Source organism: Xenia sp. Carnegie-2017, unplaced genomic scaffold, assembly GCF_021976095.1.
Source record: "Xenia sp. Carnegie-2017 unplaced genomic scaffold, XeniaSp_v1 HiC_scaffold_13, whole genome shotgun sequence".
Taxonomy (NCBI): domain Eukaryota; kingdom Metazoa; phylum Cnidaria; class Anthozoa; order Malacalcyonacea; family Xeniidae; genus Xenia; species Xenia sp. Carnegie-2017.
In genome coordinates this window covers 7155536-7178687 of record NW_025813436.1, presented here as the reverse complement: position 1 = coordinate 7178687, position 23152 = coordinate 7155536, and the positions used below count along the sequence as shown (strand labels likewise).

Sequence of the window (23152 nt, the reverse complement as noted above, 5' to 3'; positions counted from 1 at the left end):
AGTGTAGGTAGTGTTGAATGAACAACAGATAACGAACAGTCTTTACACAACGTAAAATGTATGTACACTTAAATAACTTATGCCAGTGTATAGGTAATGATGAACGAAAAAGAATGAGAACAATCTTACAATGCATTAAATTAACACGAAATTTAATTGTGGATGTAATTTGCTTTTCACCCAACGATATGTTTTCGAGCAAACAAAAAACAAATGAACCCATCAGGTTTTTTCAACCAATCTTATAATGTTAAAAATAATTAGTTGTATAAATTTCATGTATACCTGTAAGGGCAACAAGTTCCAGCTATTATTGCCACGAATACATTTTTCAACAAGATCAGAATGACAATATGACTCTGCAGCATCACTTACACACTTTAGTATTTCTTTCATATCACCCCTAGAAATAAAAAGAAAAATGTGTTGTTGGATTTCTTTTGAACAATACTAAGATATTTTCACCGTCCTAAATATGAGATAACAGCATTACAATATTTTCACCATGCTCAATTTGAGACACCAACATTACAATATTTTTACCATGCTCAACACGAGATACCAACATTAATTTATTTTCACCATGCTCAACACGAGATACCAACATTAATTTATTTTCACCATGCTCAACACGAGATACCAACATTAAGATATTTTCACCATGCTCAACACGAGATACCAACATTAAGATATTTTCACCATGCTCAATTTGAGATATCAACATTAAGATATTTTCACCATGCTCAACACGAGATACCAACATTAAGATATTTTCACCATGCTCAATTTGAGATACCAACATTAAGATATTTACACCATGCTCAACACGAGATACCAACATTACAATATTTTTACCATGCTCAATTAGAGATACCAACATTACAATATTTTCACCATGCTCAATTAGAGATACCAACATTACAATATTTTTACCATGCTCAATTAGAGATACCAACATTACAATATTTTCACCATGCTCAATTTGAGATACCAACATTAAGATATTTTCACCATGCTCAATTTGAGATACCAACATTAAGATATTTTCACCATGCTCAATTTGAGATACCAACTTACTTTGCCTTATATGGAGAAGCTTGTAAATAGTTTTCTTGTGAGAAGAGCGGTATTAATGAATAATTGTTAAAGAACAGAGAAAATTGATCTTGGATTTTCATTTTAGAACTTTCCTCTGCACTAAAGATCTTTCTTGTTACATCAAATGGACCAATTTTCACATCTTTTTGAGCTCTACCAGCCTCGGTTTTCGTCTCATCGTAGGACAGAGACTTTTGCCTAGCTGTCCACATGGAAAGATTGTATAAGACCTGAAAAAAGACTGGCACTAGACAAAACGTAGGCATACATCAGTCAGTCACTCCTGATAAATACATAACACTGAACTACATAAGAGTTCCAGGGTCAAGACTACATCACTGAAATCATTCGTGGTCTAGTTAATGGTCTTGAGTAATTTTAGGATAGAGTATATGGAGACTCGTGCACTCGTTTCAAACATCAGATCACTTCTGACAACGTAAAGCTGTAGTATATTATTCTTAATAAAGATTAAAACCTGTCTAATATCTTGATTTGCTCCAATAACGATATTTTCCATGGCTGAAACAGAAATTTTCACACCTTCTTTACAAGCAATGCTCATCATCGCAGCCTATGACATACAATAAAGCAAAAGTTATCTAGAGAAATGTAGTTAGTTAAGTATATCATTACTATTTTAAGTAAAAAAGGGATTAAAAGATCCATTTTACAAACCTTGATCTGTTCAACTCTGGGTTTCTGAAAGCGCAAATCGAAGCAATAATTTGCAAGGCTTCTGACTTTCTGACTGTTTCGATCATTACACATGCAGATGATGGGGATCTTTGTTGACTTAATAAGATTAATGAGCTCTTGCATCCCACCACGATCCTCGTTGCCAGCCATACCGTCAACTTCGTCCATAACGAGGGCATGATTTGTATTTAAGGATTTTTTTCCTTTGAAAATAATAAAATTTTCATAGTACGTACCAATTTATGGAGTGTCAATGAAAAATATTTGATTGACACTCAAGTTTGAGATGATTCTGAAGCTTGGATCTCTATAAACTCCGGGGACTAGGACGTCACATCACTCCGGGAACTAGGACGTCACATAACTCCGGGCACTAGGACGTCACATATCTCCGGGGACTAGGACGTCACATAACTCCGAGGACTAGGACGTCACATGATATTGAAAGTCATGTTCTTGTATACTCAGTAAATTGTCTTTAGGAGACGTGATATAACGTTGAAATTTGAACACGTTTAAAAGTGAATCACCTGGTATTGAATCTAAAGCTCTTAAACAACTAAATGAAATGTAAACTTGAATGTTGCATACTGTAAAGAAGCTCAAGCTAGCAAGGCCTCACCTGAGACACTGAAATACGAATCGACAGTAGTGTTATCGAGAAGTTCAGATACGTGTTGTTCTAGAGTCTTTTTACTTCTTGAATCACTAGCATTAAACTCCACAAATGAGAATCCAGCTTCCTATGTTATAAAAATTCAACAATAATACCCATCTTTATTCAACCTATTGAGGGAACATGGTAATTAACATACTTGACAAACTAAATGGGCACTTGTTGTCTTGCCAACACCAGGAGGACCAGAGAGTAAAGCAGCTTTAAATATTGAGCCATCTTCTTTCCGACAAAATAACCTATTAAAGTATTAAAAAATTTCTTCATGAAGTACTGTTGTGAAATACTTGATTGTTTCGGATTGAACCACAACAGGAAAACTACGATTTACTAACTTAACCAAATCCGTTTTAACTGTTTTGAAATTTATCCATAATGCCCAGGTTCTTTGTGAAATCATCCTCACATATGTGCAATATAAAGATTATATTTTATTAATAAAAACAAAGTTTTTAGTACCTCCTTTAGGCTTTCCAGATATTTGATTTTTATGCCAATTCCTCAACCAACGGAGCAACTTGTTCACATTACTTCGCTCTCCTTGCTGACCGATAATGTTCCTAAGTGTCCTGGGTTTGTACTTATCTACCCACAGCAGACTCTCGCCTGATCTATCTGACAAATATTTGATAGCCATATTATTGGATTGAAAATAGGTTTTAGTTTGTTTTAAACAGTTTCGTCTAATGAGCGGGAAGAAATATTCCTCACTCAGGTTTGAAAATAGGTTTGTTGCCCTGTTTACTATACATATTGTATTTTAGCTCAAATTCTATAGTTTCGGTTTCTAAGCTTAAACAGTCGTTAAATCAAGTTTAAATTGTTATGAAGTTCCTCGAGATGACAAATTCAATGATTTCAAATCAAATTCAAACATTAAGTAAAGAAGAAAGCAGCAAAAGAGGGGTAACCAATTTCTGCTACGATTTTAATGAACTTCAGTGGTTAAATATAATAAAAAATTTCAAAAATACCTCCAGCTATTGGTGATGAAACAGGTGTCTGAGTTGCTGGTGCTGAGCAAGCAGAAGAAATAATGGACGACTGACTATTCCCTGCTTGACTCGACAAACCAGTTGATTTATCAGTAACAGATCTCTGACTGTCTGTGTCATCGCTGAATTGAGAAGAACTGTGGTTTTGAACAATCTAAAGATAAACAAGGAAAATATGAAACCACAAAACCCATGTGTTTTACTTGGAGAATTTTTACGTGACAAACAACTTCGTTGGCAGGCGCAAAATTTGCCGCAAGAATGTTTCGAACTAGCACATTTAGAAAATTGTGAAGATACGTCAGTGTGGAGAAGATGAAAGGAAAGGTGAGAAGAATTTATGATGGCCATACTGGACGCGATCAAGAGATATAAATATATTATCATTGGATAACAGTATTTTCTTGCATTCATAAAGATGGATTGAAAGAATCATAAAAAATTAAGCAATTTAACATACCTCGTCTTTCTTGCATTTTGTTTCTTCAGCTGCATTTGAAGATCGAATCATCTCAAACAATTCATCTTCACTGATTTGTTTTGTTCCTAATTGTTTGGACTCAAACAAAAAAGAAGAATGTCATGCTTCTAGATCATACAAAGATAAAGTAATAATAGACAGACTCGTCGCGTTGTTCCCCACTTATTCATAATATACTGTTTTACTGGTTTTTTTTTTGGATTGTATTCTTTAACATCAATAACTTATACAGCCTACAGATTTAATCTTTTTATGTAAATTTCTCAATTGCTACCATTATTTATTTCTTAACAAATTGTGTTATTTGAATCGGTTACTCTACTGATTAAGACGCAACGGAAAACCTACACTCAATTAACTTTGTTTGAGCAGGATAACTAACTTTGAACAGGATAGATCTATCAGTTAACGAAAGAATAGTCACCCATACTTTATATTTACAATAAAATACAAACCTTTTCTAATTTTGACATTCCGGGATCTCTTCCTACAATGATGTAGTTTGTCTTCTTGCTTACAGCTTGAGTAACTTTGCCACCATGACGTTTGACTAACTCAACTGCATCATCTCTTTCAATGCTCTCAAGAACTCCAGTTATAACAAATACTTTTCCTAACAAACAGGTTTCACTACCCTAACAAAAAACAAAAGGAACAATGGTGGACTGCGTCATTGAATGACCATAGAGAAAGAGAACATATTGTCTGATGTGTCAGACAATATATAAAATGAATTACATATTATATTAATTACAGACATAAAATATCTTCCAAAAACTAAACAAATCCCCATACCCTGGGAATTTCCTTAGATCCCAGGGCACGTGGTCCCTCGCGTGACATGAAATTACGATATCCAGATTGCTTTCTCTCTAACGAAGAAGGGGTCGAATCCTTATATTGTCCTCCATCGGATCCTTCCAATGAAACCTTTTGGGCAGCTTTGGGTGTTTCGGGAGTTACAGGATTCATACTTTTCTTAGACTTTGAGCTTTTCGATTGAGGTGTTGAGTGAGATGGCTCAGTTTTCTTTTGAGGTGAGATGTTCTTTCCTGTATACAAAGACTTCGACTTTGTAGGAGTTGTATTCGCAGGTTTAGCTGACTTCATATCATCTTTGATTGACTTGGCAGCCGTGTTATTGTTGGTTTGAGAATTTTCAGTAACAGATGTTATTTGTTTTACTAACATTTTACTATCTGAAGCTTCGGTTTTAATCTTAGACATCTTTTTTGATTCTTCTAAAGTCTTTGCATTTTGTTTAGATTTTTGTGTTTTCTTAGAGGCCTTTGTTGACGATTCTTTGCATTTAAAATCTTGGATGTTACTTTTGACCTTTAAAGCTTTATCTGTTGTCTCATAATTGCTTTTTCCACCTAAATAAGGAAAGAAATCAAGTTTAGCAACACATTAAGAATTATTAGTCGCAACAAACCATAAATATGTGTGTGTTTTAAATTTTATACCAGTAGAAATATGGGACAAAATAAACTGTTGATTCAGTTCAAAAAATGTTGAAGCACTAAAAAACCCCAATACTGACCTTTTTGGATGGCTTTTCCGCTATATTTTCACATTCAATCTCTTTTTCACTCAATGTAATATCATCACTTCTACTACATCTTGTCATGGTCTTCAATTCAGAATCGTCATTTACATGCTGAAAATATGCAATCAAACAATAGAACAGAAGATGATAAAGACTTGTTGACGATATGAAATAAAGTGCTCCCTATATAGCCATAAGATTCTCTCTCCCCTTGTACTAGATCAATTAGAATCTAGTAATAACATAAGCCTTCACAGCCTACCCCCTAGAACAACGCCCTTAGCAAAGGCCTTATTCAAATCCAACCACAGCACGATAAAATCTTTGAAACACAGGTACCTCTTTTCGCTTCTTTGCCATTTTCAGGGCTTTCTCCACAGGTTTTGAGCCAAAATAGTCAGATGCAGTTACAACCATTTTTTTTGAAGATCCCTTGATTGTCCTATGATAAACAGTAATTAATGCATTACTGACAACAGAAGTGAACGTGAATCCTTATTATATCTGAACCTAGAGTCTTCATCTGGTTATCAGATGTTAAAAGTTAATTTCTCATAATCTCCAATCTAATATCTTCAACAAGAGAAAGTGATGTCAAAATGTTTTATTCTTCAGTCAGAAGTCTTTGAACATAAGAAGTTATTTGATGTTGAAACTTGAGTCATCTCCATTCTACACTAAATGTTCCAGTCCAATGTCATCATTAGAAAAAATGTAATGTAATTGTTAACAATTAAATCCTCAAATACTTTAGTCTAGTATCTTCAATAATGGTAGCCTGATAATTAAGTTTGTGCCTTTCTATTCCTCACTCATTTCACTTCAACAGAAGTAATGTAATTGAAAATTAGATCATAAAAGAATTTCATAGGAGTGATGTGATTCATACTTTACTGGGGTTTTCTTTGTTTTTCCTTCTCATGTTTATTCTTTACTTCCTTTTGGAGTCTTGGGGGTAATACATCTTCTTCATCTAATAAAAGCCAAAACAAGTTATAAATCAGTAGAGATACTGCATGAACATACAACATTTTACATCATTCAACCTAACCTGAACTGATGACATTAGACTTCTTTCGTTTCTTGGCCTTTTTCACAGATCCTCCTGTTTTTTGCCTATTGTTTTAAGTATCATCTTCAATAAAAATGGTCAAACTAAGCAAACAACAGAAATATAATTGAAGACCTGATTTTTGTGGGCAGTGGGTCCTCCTCATCTGAATTATCGTAAAAGAAAAATGGATAAAATGATAAATGCTATAAACTTGTTTTTATTGTTATTTCAATAACATGAAGTATCTGAAATTTATATGAATGCCAATTCATACACCTGAACTGAATGATATGGGTGGTTTACAAATTTAATTTATAAATAAATTTTAATACTACCCTTACACTATAATGGGTATACAAGCCAAAATTTTTTCAAGGGGCAGTTTTAATGTTAAATGACCCAATTTAACCAGCTTTCCAGCAATTTGTGTTATAAGCATGTTTTTTGAATTTCAGTAAAATTTTGATGTAGAAATATGTCTGTACAGCTTTATTCTCTGCAACATAATTGTCCAATGTCCACATATTCTCAGGTTAATTTGACTAGTTAAGCATAATAGAAACTCTTTTTCTATCAAGGCATGTTCATATAAAGAAGCCCTTGATAAATGTTCAAAAAATAACAAACCAGACTCAGCAATGGTCTTTTTCGTCTTCTTTTTTCCTTTTGTATTGCTCTTTTTTGAGAGATTCTCTTCTGAATCTGTGGACTGAAAGAAATATATTGGTTTAAAACTTCATTATAACAGCATTAGCCTAAACAATGATGAGCAATAAGGTTCATGCAGCAACAACAGGGGATGCATCAATGTATCAAACTCATGCTATGGTAATAGAGAATATATCAACGTCTCACTGGATGATGCAGGGATAGCAGGGGACACTACAAGGGTAAAAAGGATGTAGCTCCATCTTAAAGGTTTGTGCAAAGAAATGAAGGAATCAATAAGTTGTATTGGGGTTGCATTAATGTTTAAGTAAATTTTGATGATTTAAGTGATCAATTCATAATAGTTAACTATACAAATAATTGAATAAAGGCCAATTTTCCTGTGGTTCCTGAAGAGTTTCAGAGACACAATATCTTGGATTTGCAGCATACCTCAGATATTTTTCGCTTAGTACCACTTTTCGATAGTTTTTTTGAGCGAGACTTGCCATCTCCATGCTCGCCATTGGGCTTTTTTAAAGTTCCCGCGTGAGACTTGTCTGAATCATTATTTGTTTTAACACTAAAGAATTGTCTTATATCCTACAAAAGCAAAGCAGTTAACTAGTCATACTACAATAAACAAATCTAAATCGCTTTCTTCCCTACCATTCCTATATTTGCTGAGGTTAACGAGCACAAACGACGACAAATTTATTGAGTTTGGTCGCAGTTTACCGCCATATTGATCTACTGACTTCAATGCGCGAAACGGCGTTCACTGTTCATCGCAAAATGCTGAAAAAATAGGTACTCGTCGCGTGTACAGAGAATAAAAAAGTCCGTATAGACATAGACCATTGGTAAAGAGTAACCCTTCCATTGAATAAAGTGCTACATCCAAGCTCATTTTCGTTATAACAAAATATATTAGTTAATATTCTCAATAAATAAATAATAATACATACATAATCTTACATAATTTATATAAATACTAATGATATTTAAAAGTTACATACTATTTATTGTCGCAAGTCTCATGTTCTGTTACCTGGTTGATTTATAACTGGACTGTTTAAAGTTGGATGCAGTTTTTGACGCCACAGACGGTTTACTAGTTTGCCAAAAGCTTTTCTGAATGGTAAAACCATCGACTGACAACGAGAATGTTTTCGCTGGAATCTTAGAGAACTCTTTACAACCACTGTTGTATCTTAAACAAAAATTTTATTTGTTTTTATCTGATGATAATGTTGACGATTTTCTTGGGTCAGTAAGAACAGCACTCAGAATTTATTAATTTCAACTGTACATTAGAGAAGTAATATGTCTAAATAACAGGAAGATCACATATCCAAGCTATCTTGACTGGGATTATCACGTTTGAATCGCGCTCACCATGATAGCTATCATTTAAAAGGAAAAAATTCTTCAAAACCATAACAAATAAAAACATTACTTACTTATACAAATATTCGATCATTTTCTCACTGACAGAACGCGGTCCGATGCCATAAACTTTCAGAACCTACATTATTTAAAAATAAAATTTCCATCAAAACATACAACACGTACCAAGAGAGGTACATTCTTCTGCGACTACTGTGTAGGTAACAATATGTCTATCGTAGAAAAGTGAAATCTTAAGATAGTTTCATAATCCATTTGAAAATGTTCAGCTTCTTCAAAGCGTCAATCTACAATACCTGACCACTTTCAACGTCGAGTGAGAAGAGGGAACGAAACTTTAAACCATCTTTGAACAATATCAAAAAATGCTGTGCGCTTGACTCTGTCATTGCCTATATAATAGTACATCATCAATGTATCATCATTGTTTTTCCAAACAGTTATATTTTCTACAATCGATAGAAATAACAGTTATATTTTCTACAATCGATAGAAATTTTCGCTTAAATAGCTATAACTGCTTCACTTGCTAACACAATGCTTCAATACACTTCAGGTTATAGGCGCACATTCTAAACATTATGATCATGTCATTTTAGTAAATTGAGTAGGACTCGGTGAATTAAATGATGAAATACATTCCAAAATGGATCATATAAAGAAAAGACGTATTCGCTTTGAAGAAATTCTATTGTGTAAAATCTCACCTGTAAACATTTCTCTTTTGTATCTTTGTTCACCGTTCCAGGAAGACAGACATGAGATATAGCGTTGATAATCAATTTACGATTTGTTTTTCCACTTGGTTTCACGTACGACTGAACGCCTATAAAATATAGAACGTATTATTTGAGGAGTTTATTAAGTATAAACATTGCATCACGTGACAAATACATATATTGACTCATAAACAAACGTTAATTGCCATAAGCTGTACCTGTAAAACCCGAAAACGCAGAAGATGTACTTGAGGTTGAGAGCTCTTGTTTATTTATTCCACTTTCAACACTAGTTGTCCTTATCATTGGCTTATAATATTGACTATAACCACCGTTATACCCAGGTGTATCCATTTCATTTTGGTTATATCCACTCACTAATTGATCAATTCCCTGAACCTTCCTCGTGTAACCCTTATTACCACCTGCAGTTCTATGTACATTTGTCAGATTTTCCTTTCGTCTCATCTCATATTTTTGTCTCTCATGTTTTGCGTGTTCAGCTTGTTCTCTCTTCTCCTGCAGTTTAGCTTGACGACTTTGTTCCTCGAGTTCGCGTCGCTCCTGAATCTCCTTCATCTTTTCCTCTTTTCTAAAGAAAAGGAATACATCAAACTCAATCAGACATGACTACCACAATCGCAAGAGTAACTACAAAAATGAACTTAAGCTGGAGCAGAGAAGTTTTTATTCCGCAAAGCGTTTATCCTAATTGTGGTGAAGCATGGGACATTGTGTTGATCTTGTTTCGTACCTTCGCTTCTTTTCCAATAATGCTTCCCTTCGCAGTTTGTCTTCCTCCATTTTCAGTTGCCTGTTTCGTAGAAATTTTTCTTTTTTTCTAAGCTGTTCAGGAGTAAATCCCTTGAAAACAAAACAAAGCTGATTCTCAAAAATATATTCCAACACAAAGTTCCTAAACACAATACACTAATTTTATTTATGCTCTATTGTTCTTCCAAGTAAATTGTAATGACTTATTGTCACGACAGAAGGAAACAACTGATTCAGCGTAGGAAAGCTGAACAACTTTTTTCCAAACTATAAGGATAGTTAAACAAATATTTCACGTACATTACTACTGCTAATCGTGTTTTCCTCTCCAATAAACAAAGTCATTCCTTTCTTTAATTGATCTGAATCACATTCACCAGACGACAATAAAACGTTCTCGTTTTCTAAATCCGGACTTGAAGCTAAATCTCCTGTATCACTTTGTGGGGAAGGTATAATCTCTTGACTTGCTTTAGCCTTGTCGTTAGAATCATTTATACTCTCAATTTCCCTCAAAACATCAGAATTTTGAGGATCTGCCAAGTTGAAATTGCTCGTATTCTCCTTTTCAACATGAAAGTCTGGTTGCACAATCGTGAGATAAGGCTCATCAATACCAGCAGTTTTGGCATGCCAGCATTTGCGTGGAGGAGAAATTGCTTGCTTATCACTACTAGAATCAAATGTACCATGTAGTTTTTCTTCTTTCTCAGAAATTTGTTTTTTCTTGCTTGCTATTGGCATTGATATCCTACTTCTATAGTTTAAAACTGGACTATTAATTGTTTTTCGTTCACATTTTACATCTCCAGTTGCGTTGGAATGCGGAGAAGATTCCTTTAGATCGGGTTGTTGTCGAGATAACCGAAATTGGACGATTTCTTCCGGCAACTTTTGATGTCCCATTTCATTATCAACACTAGACGAAAGATCACGTTGATTCCACAAGGTTTCACCATCATTCAATAAATTATTATTATATGTATTTGATAATGCTTTTCTCTCGTCGGTTTGACTCTTCATTTGTTTTGAACTTTCAATTTTAAATTCATACGACCTGTCCTGTAGTTTATCCATTGATGGAGGCAACTCATCGTTAACTGATAGTAACTTTGACGAACTTTGCTTACTTGATAAGCTTTTCTACAATGGACAAGGTGCTGCATCAAAAGAAATGCTTAAGCAAACTTTATTCACATTAAACAGTTCTATAATTAAAAAATTTTTTTTGTCGACTTCCAAATACCCGGTCCCCCCCAGATACAATGACCCCAAACTCACCTCGTTTCCATCTTTCGTTCTCTCCCTATTCTTCCCAACAGCGAGCCAGAAGACATTCTGACCAACTTTTTTTCTCTCCTCCTCTAGTTGCTCCATCGTCCGCTGTTTCTGAGCCACAATATCGCGTTGCTTCTCAGCCAATCGCAAGCGAAGTAAGTTCAACTCACGTGACACTGCATCAGTTTTTTGTACAGCGTCTCGCTCTGTAAATTAAACATTGAACGTTAATTGTTATAAACCTTTCATAACCAAAACATATAGCTAACGATAACAACTATGGTTGTAGCCCAAGCCAGATATTTTAAAGTAAGGGGAAAGGTAAAACATAAAAACAGAAATGATGTTGCAATAATCGTTTTTGAAACGACGGGTTCTGCTACGCTAATCAACAATTTGATTAAAACATTTTAGAAAAATAATGACCCCCTTCAATTAGTGGCGGTTCCAAAGTTAGAAAAAATAGATTACTACAGCCCATCAATTAGTAAGACTAAATAACAAATGACATTACGGTATTCAAATTGGTTAAGTTGTAATTTTGGATTTGTTACGTTGTACTGAGTGGATTTTTTATGGTCCAGATATAAATATCTGATGGATAACACAGAGATGAATAAGAACATTTCTAACGTACACAAACCTAATACATTATCAATTTTTTACAAATTATGTGTATGTTACAACTGAAAATGATACATACACCTATAAATATTTTCTTATTCATATGGGCTGGGCAATGTTAAAGCCAGCCTCAACTTTTACTACCCCATTATTTGCAGAGTAGCTAGTATTAAAAAACGGGCTAGACTCCTAACGGGGCCAGATTCCTTACTGAGGCTAGATTCCTTACTGAGGCTAGATTCCTTACTGAGGCTAGATTCCTTACTGAGACTAGATTCTTTACTGAGACTAGATTACTTACTGAGGCTAGATTCCTTACTGAGGCTACATTCCTTACTGAGGTTAGAATCCTAGCGGGGCTAGATTCCTTACCGAGGCTAGATTCCTTACTGAAAGTAGATTCCTTGCTGAGGCTAGATTCCTTAATCAGGATTCCTTAATGAGGCAGGATTCCTTACTAGGGTAGGGCATCATAAAAAACCGGAATTGGAAGAAAACTATTATAATAAAATCTTAAAGTCGGATATCCATAATTATTCAGCAGCTGTGAGCTATAAATTAAAGATGACTTACATTGATTAAAATAAATTTTGTTTCATTTTTTCTGTAATAAATCAACGTTTATCAATTAAGAAAATTCATTAATTCTTTATTAACAACATTTATCGAGGATTAAGTTTAAAAATATTACATTGATGTCTAAAGTGATTGTATGTCGTGATATTAGAAAGTCATTATCAACTTAAAATAAATCATGAAGTTCGTGTAATTTTTAGTTCATTAAAATTATTAGAATTTCTTTTCAACAATCCTAAACTCAAATCAGAAAAGTTATCCAGCAGCTCTCACTGCAGCCTGCCCAAAAACGTAAAATTTTCTGCTGCTACGCTGATATTTTAAGGCTTCACGTGTAACTTCTACATCTTTTGCTTTAAATAGGCAAAAATTTTACAGTGCGAGAATTTTAAGATTAAAATAGCTTTAGAAGGGAACGCAAATCGTTATAATTAGACTGACGTAAGGGTTGGTATGATAATAACCCAGTTTACATTTGTTATTTTATCGCGTGTCTTTACAGAGTAATGTAAAAACGATCGATTCGATCTTGTCTGAGAGCAAGAAACAGAAAGAATGCTATTTTCTTTTACTCCAACACACATTAAACGCTATAAAAAATAAAGCCCTTACGAAATTCCTTTTTCTCACGAACTTCGTTGCATGTGATATGTTCATCATCTTCTGCTGTCATCACAATTGTAACTTCCTGACTCTCCCTTCCATCTTCGTTAACCTCTCTGACAATTTCAATAAGTTCTTGATTTATCGACTTTTCTTCTGCCATTACTTTATCTTTATTATCCAACGCAATCCCCTCTAAATACGATCCAGGATTACGGGACAGTGAACAATATCCTTCATCTTCAGCTTTCGTTTTTGACGACTCATTTTGCGATCTACTATCACTTTTCGTGAATAGCGTATTTTTCTCCATTGCAGTGTCCCATTTCATGTTGAAAAAATCACTACTCTTTGCAAAGAATTCCCCTTTTGTGGTTAAATAATCAGTTTTAGTGCAAGGCAGCTCTATTTCCATGTTCAACGTACCATCAAGTCTTTCGTGGTCAACATCATTGCTTTCAAGTTTGTCTTCAGTCGTACTTTTGCTTCCAATAATTGTCGGTTTGTGAACTTCAGCAGCCAACTTTGACAGCAAACTATCTAAATCATAGACGACTTTCCTCGGTGTACATTCATCTTTCGTGGATGTTTTAAATGTTTTATTAAAAGATGTTAAATGCATTTCATCTACCATAATCTGTCCTGTCTGTGAAATACACACATCATCTTTACCAACATTCTCTAAATTCACGTAACAATTTTGCATTGAAGAACCAAGCACACCTCCAGGTGGAGCACAAGAATTTTCCAAGGACGTTTGCCGAGTTTGCTCATCATTAGGAACTTCAAAATTCACCACATTCTCTAAAACATCGGCTTCGGTGGATGACCCATTTTCTTTGTTTGGCGAAGTATAGTATTCAATTACAAAAGAATCAGAAACGAAATTAGTTTCTGACTTTGTCTTGCAAGCGAAAGTTCTCTTCGGTTTCGGTGGTGCTTTCTTCTTTGCTTTAGGCTTTCTGACATTTGACAAATTTTCTTTTTTACTTCCTGAATCAGTGAATCGCTCTTCACGATCATCAACCTTCGATTTGTTAGCAATTTTCCGCAGTGTTACCGAAATGGGAACACCTTCATCTGAAGCAGTTTCAAGAGTGTTTGAGACGTCTTGGAGATTGTATGTCCTTCGTTTCTCATCGGTTCGATGAGATGAGTCATCTTTACAGGAACCTAGTGTAAGGACGACGTTTTTGTAGTGTAAAAAAAGTATTAACATTATCTTTATTTGATATACGTACATTAACAAGTAGCACATTTGGGTTTAGTAAGAATAGGTTACTATTTGTCAAGAAAAATGTATATTTAAAAAAATCTCACCTGATAATCGCTTAAGAGCATCCATCATGGGAACACCTTCTTCTTGTGCTTTCTCCAAACATTCAGCAACACTATCTAAAGTGTATGTGTTCCTTTTAGATGCGTCTAATTTACCACATCTCATGTTTTGTGTTCCATCAACGCCTTTCCCACCAAGCAGATGCGTAAAACTTTGCAGTTTTGCAGATGGCTTATAAACAGGCTTCTTCTTCACAAGTTTAAATGGTTTCTCAACAAAATGCGAGTTGACACATTTACTTTGAACAAAACCATCAGCGTCAAATGCAAGTTTTTCAGAAGTACTAGCACTAGAAGCTACAGACTTTAATATCTTCTCATCAAACTTCTTTACATTTAATGTTTCATTTAATTTCTCCATGTCATTAATGGCACCACTTGAGTCATTAATGGCACCACTTGAGTCATTGTCCAGATTACCCAAAACTTCTGTCATGGATAGCCCTTGACTTGTTGCAATGTCAAGAGATTGTGCAACATCATCCAAACTATATGTTTTGCGATTGGATGATTTGGATTGGTTTGATGTGGACTGCAAGTCATTGTTTAGTTTCTTACTGACAGCAATGCATTGTTCCACTGATAGACCAAGTCTATTGGTGAGATAGTTTCGAATGCCTGGTGAAATATCATTAAGGCTACCTGTTCTGGAAATCTCATCGGAGTGGGGAGTGGTCACAAATAAATCTGGACTTGAGCTTGAGGTGAACTGTGTCTGAACTTTAGAGTCAGACATAGATCTCAATTGAAACTTAGATGTTGATGCAGACAAAAAGCTTTGGGATTGAAATTTAGACAATGCCATTTCAGATGCTGATGGTTCTCTACAATGTTCAGAGGATACTGCCAACTTCAAAGGTGATTCAGTGGGCCATGCAGAATGCATTGGAGAGATGGAATCTTTGTTTTTTAAAGTCATGTTTTTCTGTTGATGGTCATCATCACTATCAGGATTCATGTAAAGATCATGAGATTTTTTGTGCTTTGAACAAATGACCTCAGTAACATGACTCTGAGATCTGTTTTGTTTAAACACCTCATCAATATGATTGTCAAGCAAATTGGCATTATGACAGAGTGAACTGTTTGTAATAGGATCCTTAGCTGCAATAACAATTTTTTTTTCAGCAGCCATAGGTAATTTCTCTTTGTCATTAAAATTATCATTGTTATTCACCAACAGTGAGCCATCTGGCAAGATAAAGTTAGACTCCAAAATGTCATAAGTTTTACGTTTATTGCTCCGCGAAAATATCTCAGAGCATTCGTTCACCAACTTTCCCGAAGAGCATTGTTTATCGATCAAATCAGAAACATGAGTCAAATCGTAAGTGCCCCGTTTTGATTCCAAACTAACATCATAAACACAGATGTTTTTATCTGTTGAGCTGTTAATGTCAGTCAAATCATAGGTATGGCGCTTTATTTTCTCATTAACTTCTTTCGATTCGTCATTTAAGGTTGCTGATGAGTTTTCGAGAATAGAGTTCTTTCGACTTGAATCTAATGCAATAGAGACAGTATTCATATCATATGTCAGTCTTTTATTTCCCTCGTTCAAAGTCGAGTCATTTTCCATGCTTAAATTCAACAATATTTGCTCAACAGAACAGTCGTTATCGTAGTCGTCATCCATTTTTGTTGATATGCTTTCTAAATCATAAGTTTTTCGTTTCAAATTTCTATCATCAACGTCAGCTTTGTTTCCTGGGTGGGTTGAAAGGTGTTCATCTTTGATTGCCGAAACGTTTGTTAAATCTGCTACATCATCATCTTGATCGTAAGGTCCGCATTTTATTAAAACGCTTCCACAAGTATTTTCCGATGTTTTTTTATCAACACCAAAATGTTTTGATTCATTTACCGATGACAGAGCAGCTAATAGAGCCTTTGCAGACGCCATAATATCATCGAGCGATTGAGATACTTTCTCCAGTGAATAAGTCCTTCTATTGTTTAACTTCACATGCTCATTGGGTCGCACTTCATTATTTACATTCAACTCGTGAACTTTGTGCGATATTGCCTTGACATTTGGATATTGCTCGAGAGAACCAGATTTAATCTTGTTTTGATTCGCTTTGCTATGTTCTATGCCAGTATTTGTAACGTTAGTAACGCGTAATATTCTCAAATTTGAGCCGGCGATTTTTGGCTCGTCTGTCTTTTGTTTACTAACGTTGCTGGATGGATTGCAAGATGAAACACTTTCTTGCTGCTTGTCGATCTTTGAAGCCTTTTTCTCCAAACTTTGTCGCTTTCTGAAGGAAAACATTTCGTCACAGCATTTATGTAACCGGTATTGAACAAAAGGACTTCATTTGGCGAAATTCCCCACTTCCGAATGTAATTAAAAGCCGTTTAAAAAATTTCTCGTTCAATATTGTCAGCAATATATTTAGCTGCACTCAAAACGGACACATTTATAATATATACATTATAAAGACATCACATAACGAATCCACAGTTTGCAGTATGTGTAAAGTTTTTGGAAAACGTCATACCATAAGTACTAGGCAGTACTAGTAATGCATTTGAAAACCTCTCTTACAATAATGACAAGTCTTTCAGCAAAGGAACTCGCTCGAATTTCCTTCAGGAAATGTGAAATGTTTCATTGGCATTTTCACAAACTCGACGTATATTTGCCCAAAACGCTGTCTTTCATCTTTCATCTGCAAATTTAATCTTGATTGTAGCAAGTGTGAGATTTGCTTTATTCGTGTTTGGATTTATTGGTAAATATTTGTTTTAACTAAGATAAATATTTTCAATTTCAACACGTCGGTTAAGCACTAAAATCATTCGCACGCAATTCCGTATGAAACATCGTCCAGTCTAAATATTCGATGTCATGTTTGTTCTAAGGAATTTATATTCCTATTTAACTTTACCCAGGTACAATAATTCGAATGGTGGAATGCTTATTCGCGCGCATATAACGTAAACAGCTCGTTCTCCTTTTAGCAGGTACCTGACTAATGTACTCCAAATCAAAAAAAAATTCAAAATTTCACCGTAGTTATTTTGCATTGCCGTGAACTCTCAGCAAGAAATATGCACAAAATATGATGGAAATGCAAAATATCAGATTTCTAAATCATGCATAATATTATAACATCATAAATTTTTAATGACTTCACAAGTCATAATTATGTTTTTAGATATGAAGTCTATCAACCTACTTGCATCGCGTTTGCACTCACATACTATTAAATAGTTGGTTTTTCTCATAAATAAAATCGATTTTACCAGCGCATTTGTTTTATATACGCACGTCTACTTAAGCTTAATATTTTCACAGAACATGAATATTGTTTAAAAAAAACACGAATAAATTTGCTATTTGCAATAACATTTGAAAGAAAAGCCAGAAACGAAAGTAATTAAAAACAGCTGTTACTATGGCAAACAACGTCGTACGATTTCCCAAGGAAGAAAAAATCGCAAACTTTTATTGCGATATCGCCAATAATGTTAGGAAACACAAAAAACCGTTACTAATGTTACAAAGAACAAGACTTATTTTAAGATGAGCAAAACCCAGTTCACCTTCCTTTCCGATCACTGGTTCACCACAAAATAATAAAATATCCACAAGATAATCTCTGTTGATTTTTTAAGTAAGTGCTAATAGCTATTCGTGATTGATTCCCCAATCACAGCCGATGCAGAATACAAAGTCATTACCCCCCTGATTCGAACGAGATTCTGACAAAAACCTAAGATGGAATTTGTCTCCTGCAACAGTTGATTGGCAAACACTGGAAATAACCTTCTGTAATTATTCTAGAAATTATGTCCTTACCTTTCTCATTAGAGCTCGTATTATCATCTACTTGAGACACCATTTCTCCCCAGTTCGTCTTTTTTGAGACACTGGCTGCTTGCGTTTGATTTCCTCCAGCACCAGAGCCGAGAGATTTCTTCGCAAGGCTAGACCATGATAAGGATGGTACATTAGAACTGCTGTTTTTTAATAATTCACCTCTTCTATTTACGTCTCCGACATCATCATTAGGGTTTTTACGCTTTGTGAAAGTCGGATAACGGGGATTGTTCATTTTTTTGGACAAATATTCTCCTACCATGTCCTTACGCTGGTCTAAAGAACAGCGGGCATCATTTTTAAAATGTTCTCGGCTGATATCTGGGAGAGATGAATGATCAAATGACATTGTATTTCTACGGATATCCGGTCCAACATCCTCGTTGGCATGACTAGCCAATTCTTCATTTGTGAGAAACTGCAAAGCAGCAAAATTTGTCGACTCAAGTTCATCGTTACTAAAGATAGTCTTAATAGATAATTTACTCGATGTTTCCCCGGCTTTTGATCCAGGAGACCCCGGCTTTTGATCCAATATATTGCTGCGGGACATTAACTCACGATCTACAATAGGTATACCAGCAGCACATGCCGATTCAGGAGTGTGATGGACATCAGTGAGTATGTAACTACCGCGGGGGATAAAGTCGTTTCTCGAATGGTCATGTTCAGGTTTTCGAGGGGTAAAAGCCTGGGGTGGAGAAAGGTCAAAGACACTTTTCTGGGTCAAGTCTTTTTGCGCCTCATGCGTTAAAGACATAGAGTTGTTTAGGGAATTTCCAGGCGATACTTCTGGTTCGGTATTTTCTGATATCGGTGACAGCATATCAACAGGAGGATCGTTTTCAGAAAAGTTCTTCAAATTAAGATTAAGAGAATTGAGATGATCACCAGGAGTAATGTTCTGCGTAGAATTAACTAACGGCTGTGACTGAGGTCTTTCGTGTAGTTCTTCAGATAAACAATATTGTTCATTTGTTTGTTCAACACGTTCACCACTTGGCATGGATTGGTCTGAAAAACGGAAAAACTGTTCAAGTATATGGAGAACTAGAGCTAGAAAATGCTTTGTGCGTGGTATCTGCCCAACAATAGCTGTATTAGAAATCTTTAAATGAATACTGACAACCCATGTTTAAAAGCATAATAATATACCCTTTTACCTAAAAGCAGATGAGCATTTTTATTTTACAAAACTTTCGAAAAATTGCAATGTGTTTATATCACTCGTATATTCTCCAATACTAAGGGTCACGGAGGATTTTACTCACCTAATGACCTTCCATCTTCAAGACTACGGCCACACAAACTTTTCTTCATACGTCTTGACAACAAAGCCTCGTGACCACCCCCCGGCTCCACGCTACGAGGCAATTTCTTCCGCAACTTTACAATCACACCATGTACTTCCACGCTATCTTCAGTGGACGTTGAACAATTTAACGACGTAATTCGTGATGATGTAACATGTGATGACGTCGGAGATGTTTGCGACAAGTTTGCTGGTACGTCTGATGATGACGACATTTGATCAGCTACCCGAATCTCTTGTAATAATGAATTTTCATTGAAATTTTGAGAGTTTGCATCATTTCTCCCATGTAAGCTATCTATGGGCATTTTGTCACACTCCTTGACACCCCTATTAACGTAAAACTCGCCATTAAAGTCTCATCGTTGATAGCAATTATTGCTACTTACTGTGCACTAGAAATTGGGCAAACAATTTATCCTGTGACTGCACTTTGATTTGGAAAATTTAACACAAACTCCCACTGGATACTTTCTCAACAACTTATGCCTATAGTTATGGCAGCAAATTTGATTGAAATGTCGACTTTAAATAAAGTGACGGTAAGTAATTAACTTTACAAATACCTCAAAATAGGGGCGCTGCGACTTCTGTTACCACTGATATCATCAGAAGTACCGTTAAACCCGTCACGAACTTCACCATTTACAATGATATTCGCTTTATCTGAGCACGAAGTCTTGCTTCTCCTCATCGCAACATCATTTTTAGATTGCTCATGGTCTCCCTCACATTTTGAATACATTTCAGCGAGCAAGGCGACGATATTAATCTTCGTGTAGCAAGATGAATACAAAATATCCTCAACTTTTAATGCCAGCACAGATGTGCAAAAATATTGACTGCAGAGACTGAAGAAAAGGTCCAAATTATGTACGGCATCTTCGGTACAGAGTTCAGACGAACAGCGAACGTCTGTTGAAGAGTGTTAATAACAAAACAAAAGCTCTATTTTCGCTATCTATTTTTTGAACGAACACATAAGAATATGTACTCCTCAAAAAAATAAAAAAACCAGAAAAATAGACTTACTTTCAATGTTGACAACATTTGGTTCGTAAAACAATAACACACCAAGCAATGCCCTGCCATCCCATAATCCTTCCAGTAAATCGTAAATTTCTGGAAACACCATTGACTTCACGTTCTCTTCAGGTCGCAGGCCCACTTTCTTCATCCTCTCTCGACCACCTAATAGTTTATCATCAACCATAGTTTTATCTTGATTTTTGGTGAGTCTAGCATTAACAGCTGCGTTAGTCTTGTTTACCCACAGTAAAAGAGCATCATCAAGGTCAAAGGGCAGTTCTCTGGAGGCACTGAATGAAGAATATCGTCTGCAAAAGATTGAAATATTTACAAAAAAATTGTGAAGATAAATTGATTGACTTACCACAAGCACAGATTTTGGTAATCAATAATAGAGCATTTGTCATGTTGAAGTGTTTTTGATGTTTGAACAACATACTGACACTGAATGAAAGGAATGCAGTGGTTGTGTAGTCAGCCAAATTAATTGCTTATGCTGTGTAAATTTTGTGTGTTTGCTCACCGTGAAACAATAGACTTCTAAAGAAACAATTAATGATAATGATTTGATATTTACAAGGCAAAACTAAAAAATACTGACTGGCTTTGCTACTGTGGTAATGTGTTGAATTGCAATGCAGTTAGACCTCATTAAGCTCAATTAATTAGTGATATCCGCCATTGAAGGCAAATACGTATAAAAACTCTCATTACCTGACAGCTTGCACTACACCTTGAATCGTGACAACCTGCGAAGAATAGGCATTCATCAATGCATCCATGAGGGCAATATGTGCAGCCTGTTGAGCAAAAGTAGAGATCTTGGTAAAATATAACAATAGCTGCATGCCAACATTTAGTTAAAGTCACTTACCTGATTAAAGGGATTATTTTGCTCCAGAGCTGCCTCAGTGACTGCAATGTCCATACTGTCAACAACATATACACCATTTCTGGAAAGTGTCTGTATAACTGACCAATGACCTACTAGTGCCACCTTTCCTGGAAATATTCTTGCACAAACAGTACAGTAAACCTCACCCTTACAGAGAAACTCAACAATTTCAGGATGAACAAGAAATCCGTTCTTCTAGAAAATAAAAATGAAAGAATGATTTTCTATGACCTTAGAATTGTTAATATTCAGACACCCCCTTTCAAAGATGAAATATTCAAAACATCAAGCCCAGCTTTAAGTCAATTCTTAAGTTTCTTATATATTTAACTACTGATTCAAGTCCTACATTAATTAAATCAAATTTAACTACAAATTTAACTAATTGTAAGTACCTATACCTTGTCAAACCTTTGAACAGGAGTGGTAACTTGAGATGGCACATCTTCTAATCCTTCACATTCAGTTGCATGGAAAACCAACCAGAATAATGATGCACAGAATTTAGCCTAGGTTAGAATCAATATATAGTCACAATGTCCCACAAACAGCTGCACTCAGTCAAAGATGATCAAAGATATGGATATTTCGGGATTAAGAACATTACAAATCACATTGCAACAAATCACTATGTCACAAATTGCATTTTAAAATTATTAATCAAGAGGTTTAAGCAATGTTTGAAAAAGCACATTACTATTTAATACTTGAATGGTCTTATGATACACATTTAATGTGCAAATGACTACTTAAAAATTCCTAAACATTAAGATTTGTTAAATAATTTATATGTTTTTCCAGCAATAATTTATTTATTCGCCATAGCCAGCAATTTCTATAGAACAGACAATTTGTTAAATGATAGGAAATGAGTAAAAAGACCAATTGTAAACTGAACCCAGCTCTCAAACACAGTTATTGTACTGGTAGTATCAAGAGAAAACAATGGCAAATTTTTGCAAGCCACGGAAATCATCATTTACTACACATTAAAATGTCAAATAAAATTACTTTGTCACATCCTTTTCCGTTTGTCTGTCACACTCACGTTCAACTATTGTATTGTCACATTGACGTCCGTTATTTTTTGGCATTGTACACAATTTCACTGACAAAACTAACACTTAAGAAGACGCAATTTCCTCAGGAAAATACAAGAGAATAAGACTTTATTTCTACACGAAATGAACAAAAATTAAATATACTATATTTAGAGCGTTCAATTCAATTGAGGGTAAGTACAAATTTAACTAAACTCCTTACCTCAAAAGGATCGTACTCTTTCGGAGGTATTAATTCTAACATGTCATCGTTTGATAAAACATCCAAACCGCTATCCCCATCCATGATATCAGTTTAACAAAACAAAACAGTGCATGTGTTCTCCAAAAATATATTTTGCACCGAGCATTTTTCCGGTTTATTCAGCACGACAACAAAATTAAAGTGTCCAAATGAAAGTTAACTTAATTAAAAAACGACGAGAAATCAATTCTAGCGGTTCACAACATGTTTTTACCTAAAATATCTTTACAAAGAACAGCTATTCTTGTCGTTTCTGGTGG

At 35.0% G+C, this 23152-nt stretch overlaps 2 protein-coding genes across 5 annotated transcripts in view; both read right to left on the bottom strand.

Moving 5' to 3' along the window:
- Positions 1–7727, bottom strand: part of LOC124433331 (replication factor C subunit 1-like) — a 10043-nt gene extending 2316 nt beyond the window's left edge. Inside the window, 17 exon segments of the mRNA XM_046983092.1 lie at positions 286–403; positions 1078–1328; positions 1577–1672; positions 1777–2000; positions 2420–2540; positions 2613–2734; positions 2933–3088; positions 3448–3622; positions 3929–4027; positions 4405–4584; positions 4745–5325; positions 5416–5440; positions 5493–5609; positions 5838–5940; positions 6393–6471; positions 6550–6614; positions 7654–7727. Of these exon segments, the coding sequence (XP_046839048.1) occupies positions 286–403; positions 1078–1328; positions 1577–1672; positions 1777–2000; positions 2420–2540; positions 2613–2734; positions 2933–3088; positions 3448–3622; positions 3929–4027; positions 4405–4584; positions 4745–5325; positions 5416–5440; positions 5493–5609; positions 5838–5940; positions 6393–6471; positions 6550–6614; positions 7654–7727 (2586 nt within the window).
- On the bottom strand, positions 7223–23152 carry LOC124459555. 4 transcript variants are annotated; one of them, XM_047009014.1, is made up of 20 exons: positions 22851–23152; positions 21989–22096; positions 21567–21782; positions 21407–21492; positions 20696–21000; positions 20230–20578; positions 19623–19993; positions 18331–19365; positions 11385–11587; positions 11039–11246; positions 10404–10804; positions 10084–10193; positions 9548–9921; positions 9318–9436; positions 8907–9002; positions 8664–8728; positions 8252–8413; positions 7870–7998; positions 7654–7803; positions 7223–7261 (listed from the first exon to the last, which is right to left on the bottom strand). In XM_047009014.1, the coding sequence occupies exons 1-18, from the start codon at positions 22932–22934 to the stop codon at positions 7986–7988; spliced, it is 4305 nt and encodes a 1434-aa protein (XP_046864970.1). In that variant the 5' UTR covers positions 22935–23152; the 3' UTR covers positions 7223–7261; positions 7654–7803; positions 7870–7985. The 4 variants fall into 4 exon arrangements, with proteins under 4 accessions (XP_046864970.1, XP_046864967.1, XP_046864968.1 ...); XM_047009011.1 differs by lacking the exons at positions 18331–19365; positions 19623–19993; positions 20230–20578; ... (3 more) ...; positions 21989–22096; positions 22851–23152 and adding exons at positions 13194–14357; positions 14505–16691; XM_047009012.1 differs by lacking the exons at positions 7870–7998; positions 18331–19365; positions 19623–19993; ... (4 more) ...; positions 21989–22096; positions 22851–23152 and adding exons at positions 13194–14357; positions 14505–16691.

Bases quoted from the DNA above. Each gene is read 5' to 3' on its own strand.
- LOC124459555 (XM_047009011.1), bottom strand. From the start codon at position 16,425: ATGGCGTCTGCAAAGGCTCTATTAGCTGCTCTGTCATCGGTAAATGAA. The intron at 9,437-9,547 runs GTACAGCTTATG...TATATTTTATAG, and splicing joins TGCGTTTTCGGGTTTTACAG to GCGTTCAGTCGTACGTGAAA. The intron at 8,729-8,906 runs GTATTGTAGATT...TAAATAATGTAG, and splicing joins TCGACGTTGAAAGTGGTCAG to GTTCTGAAAGTTTATGGCAT.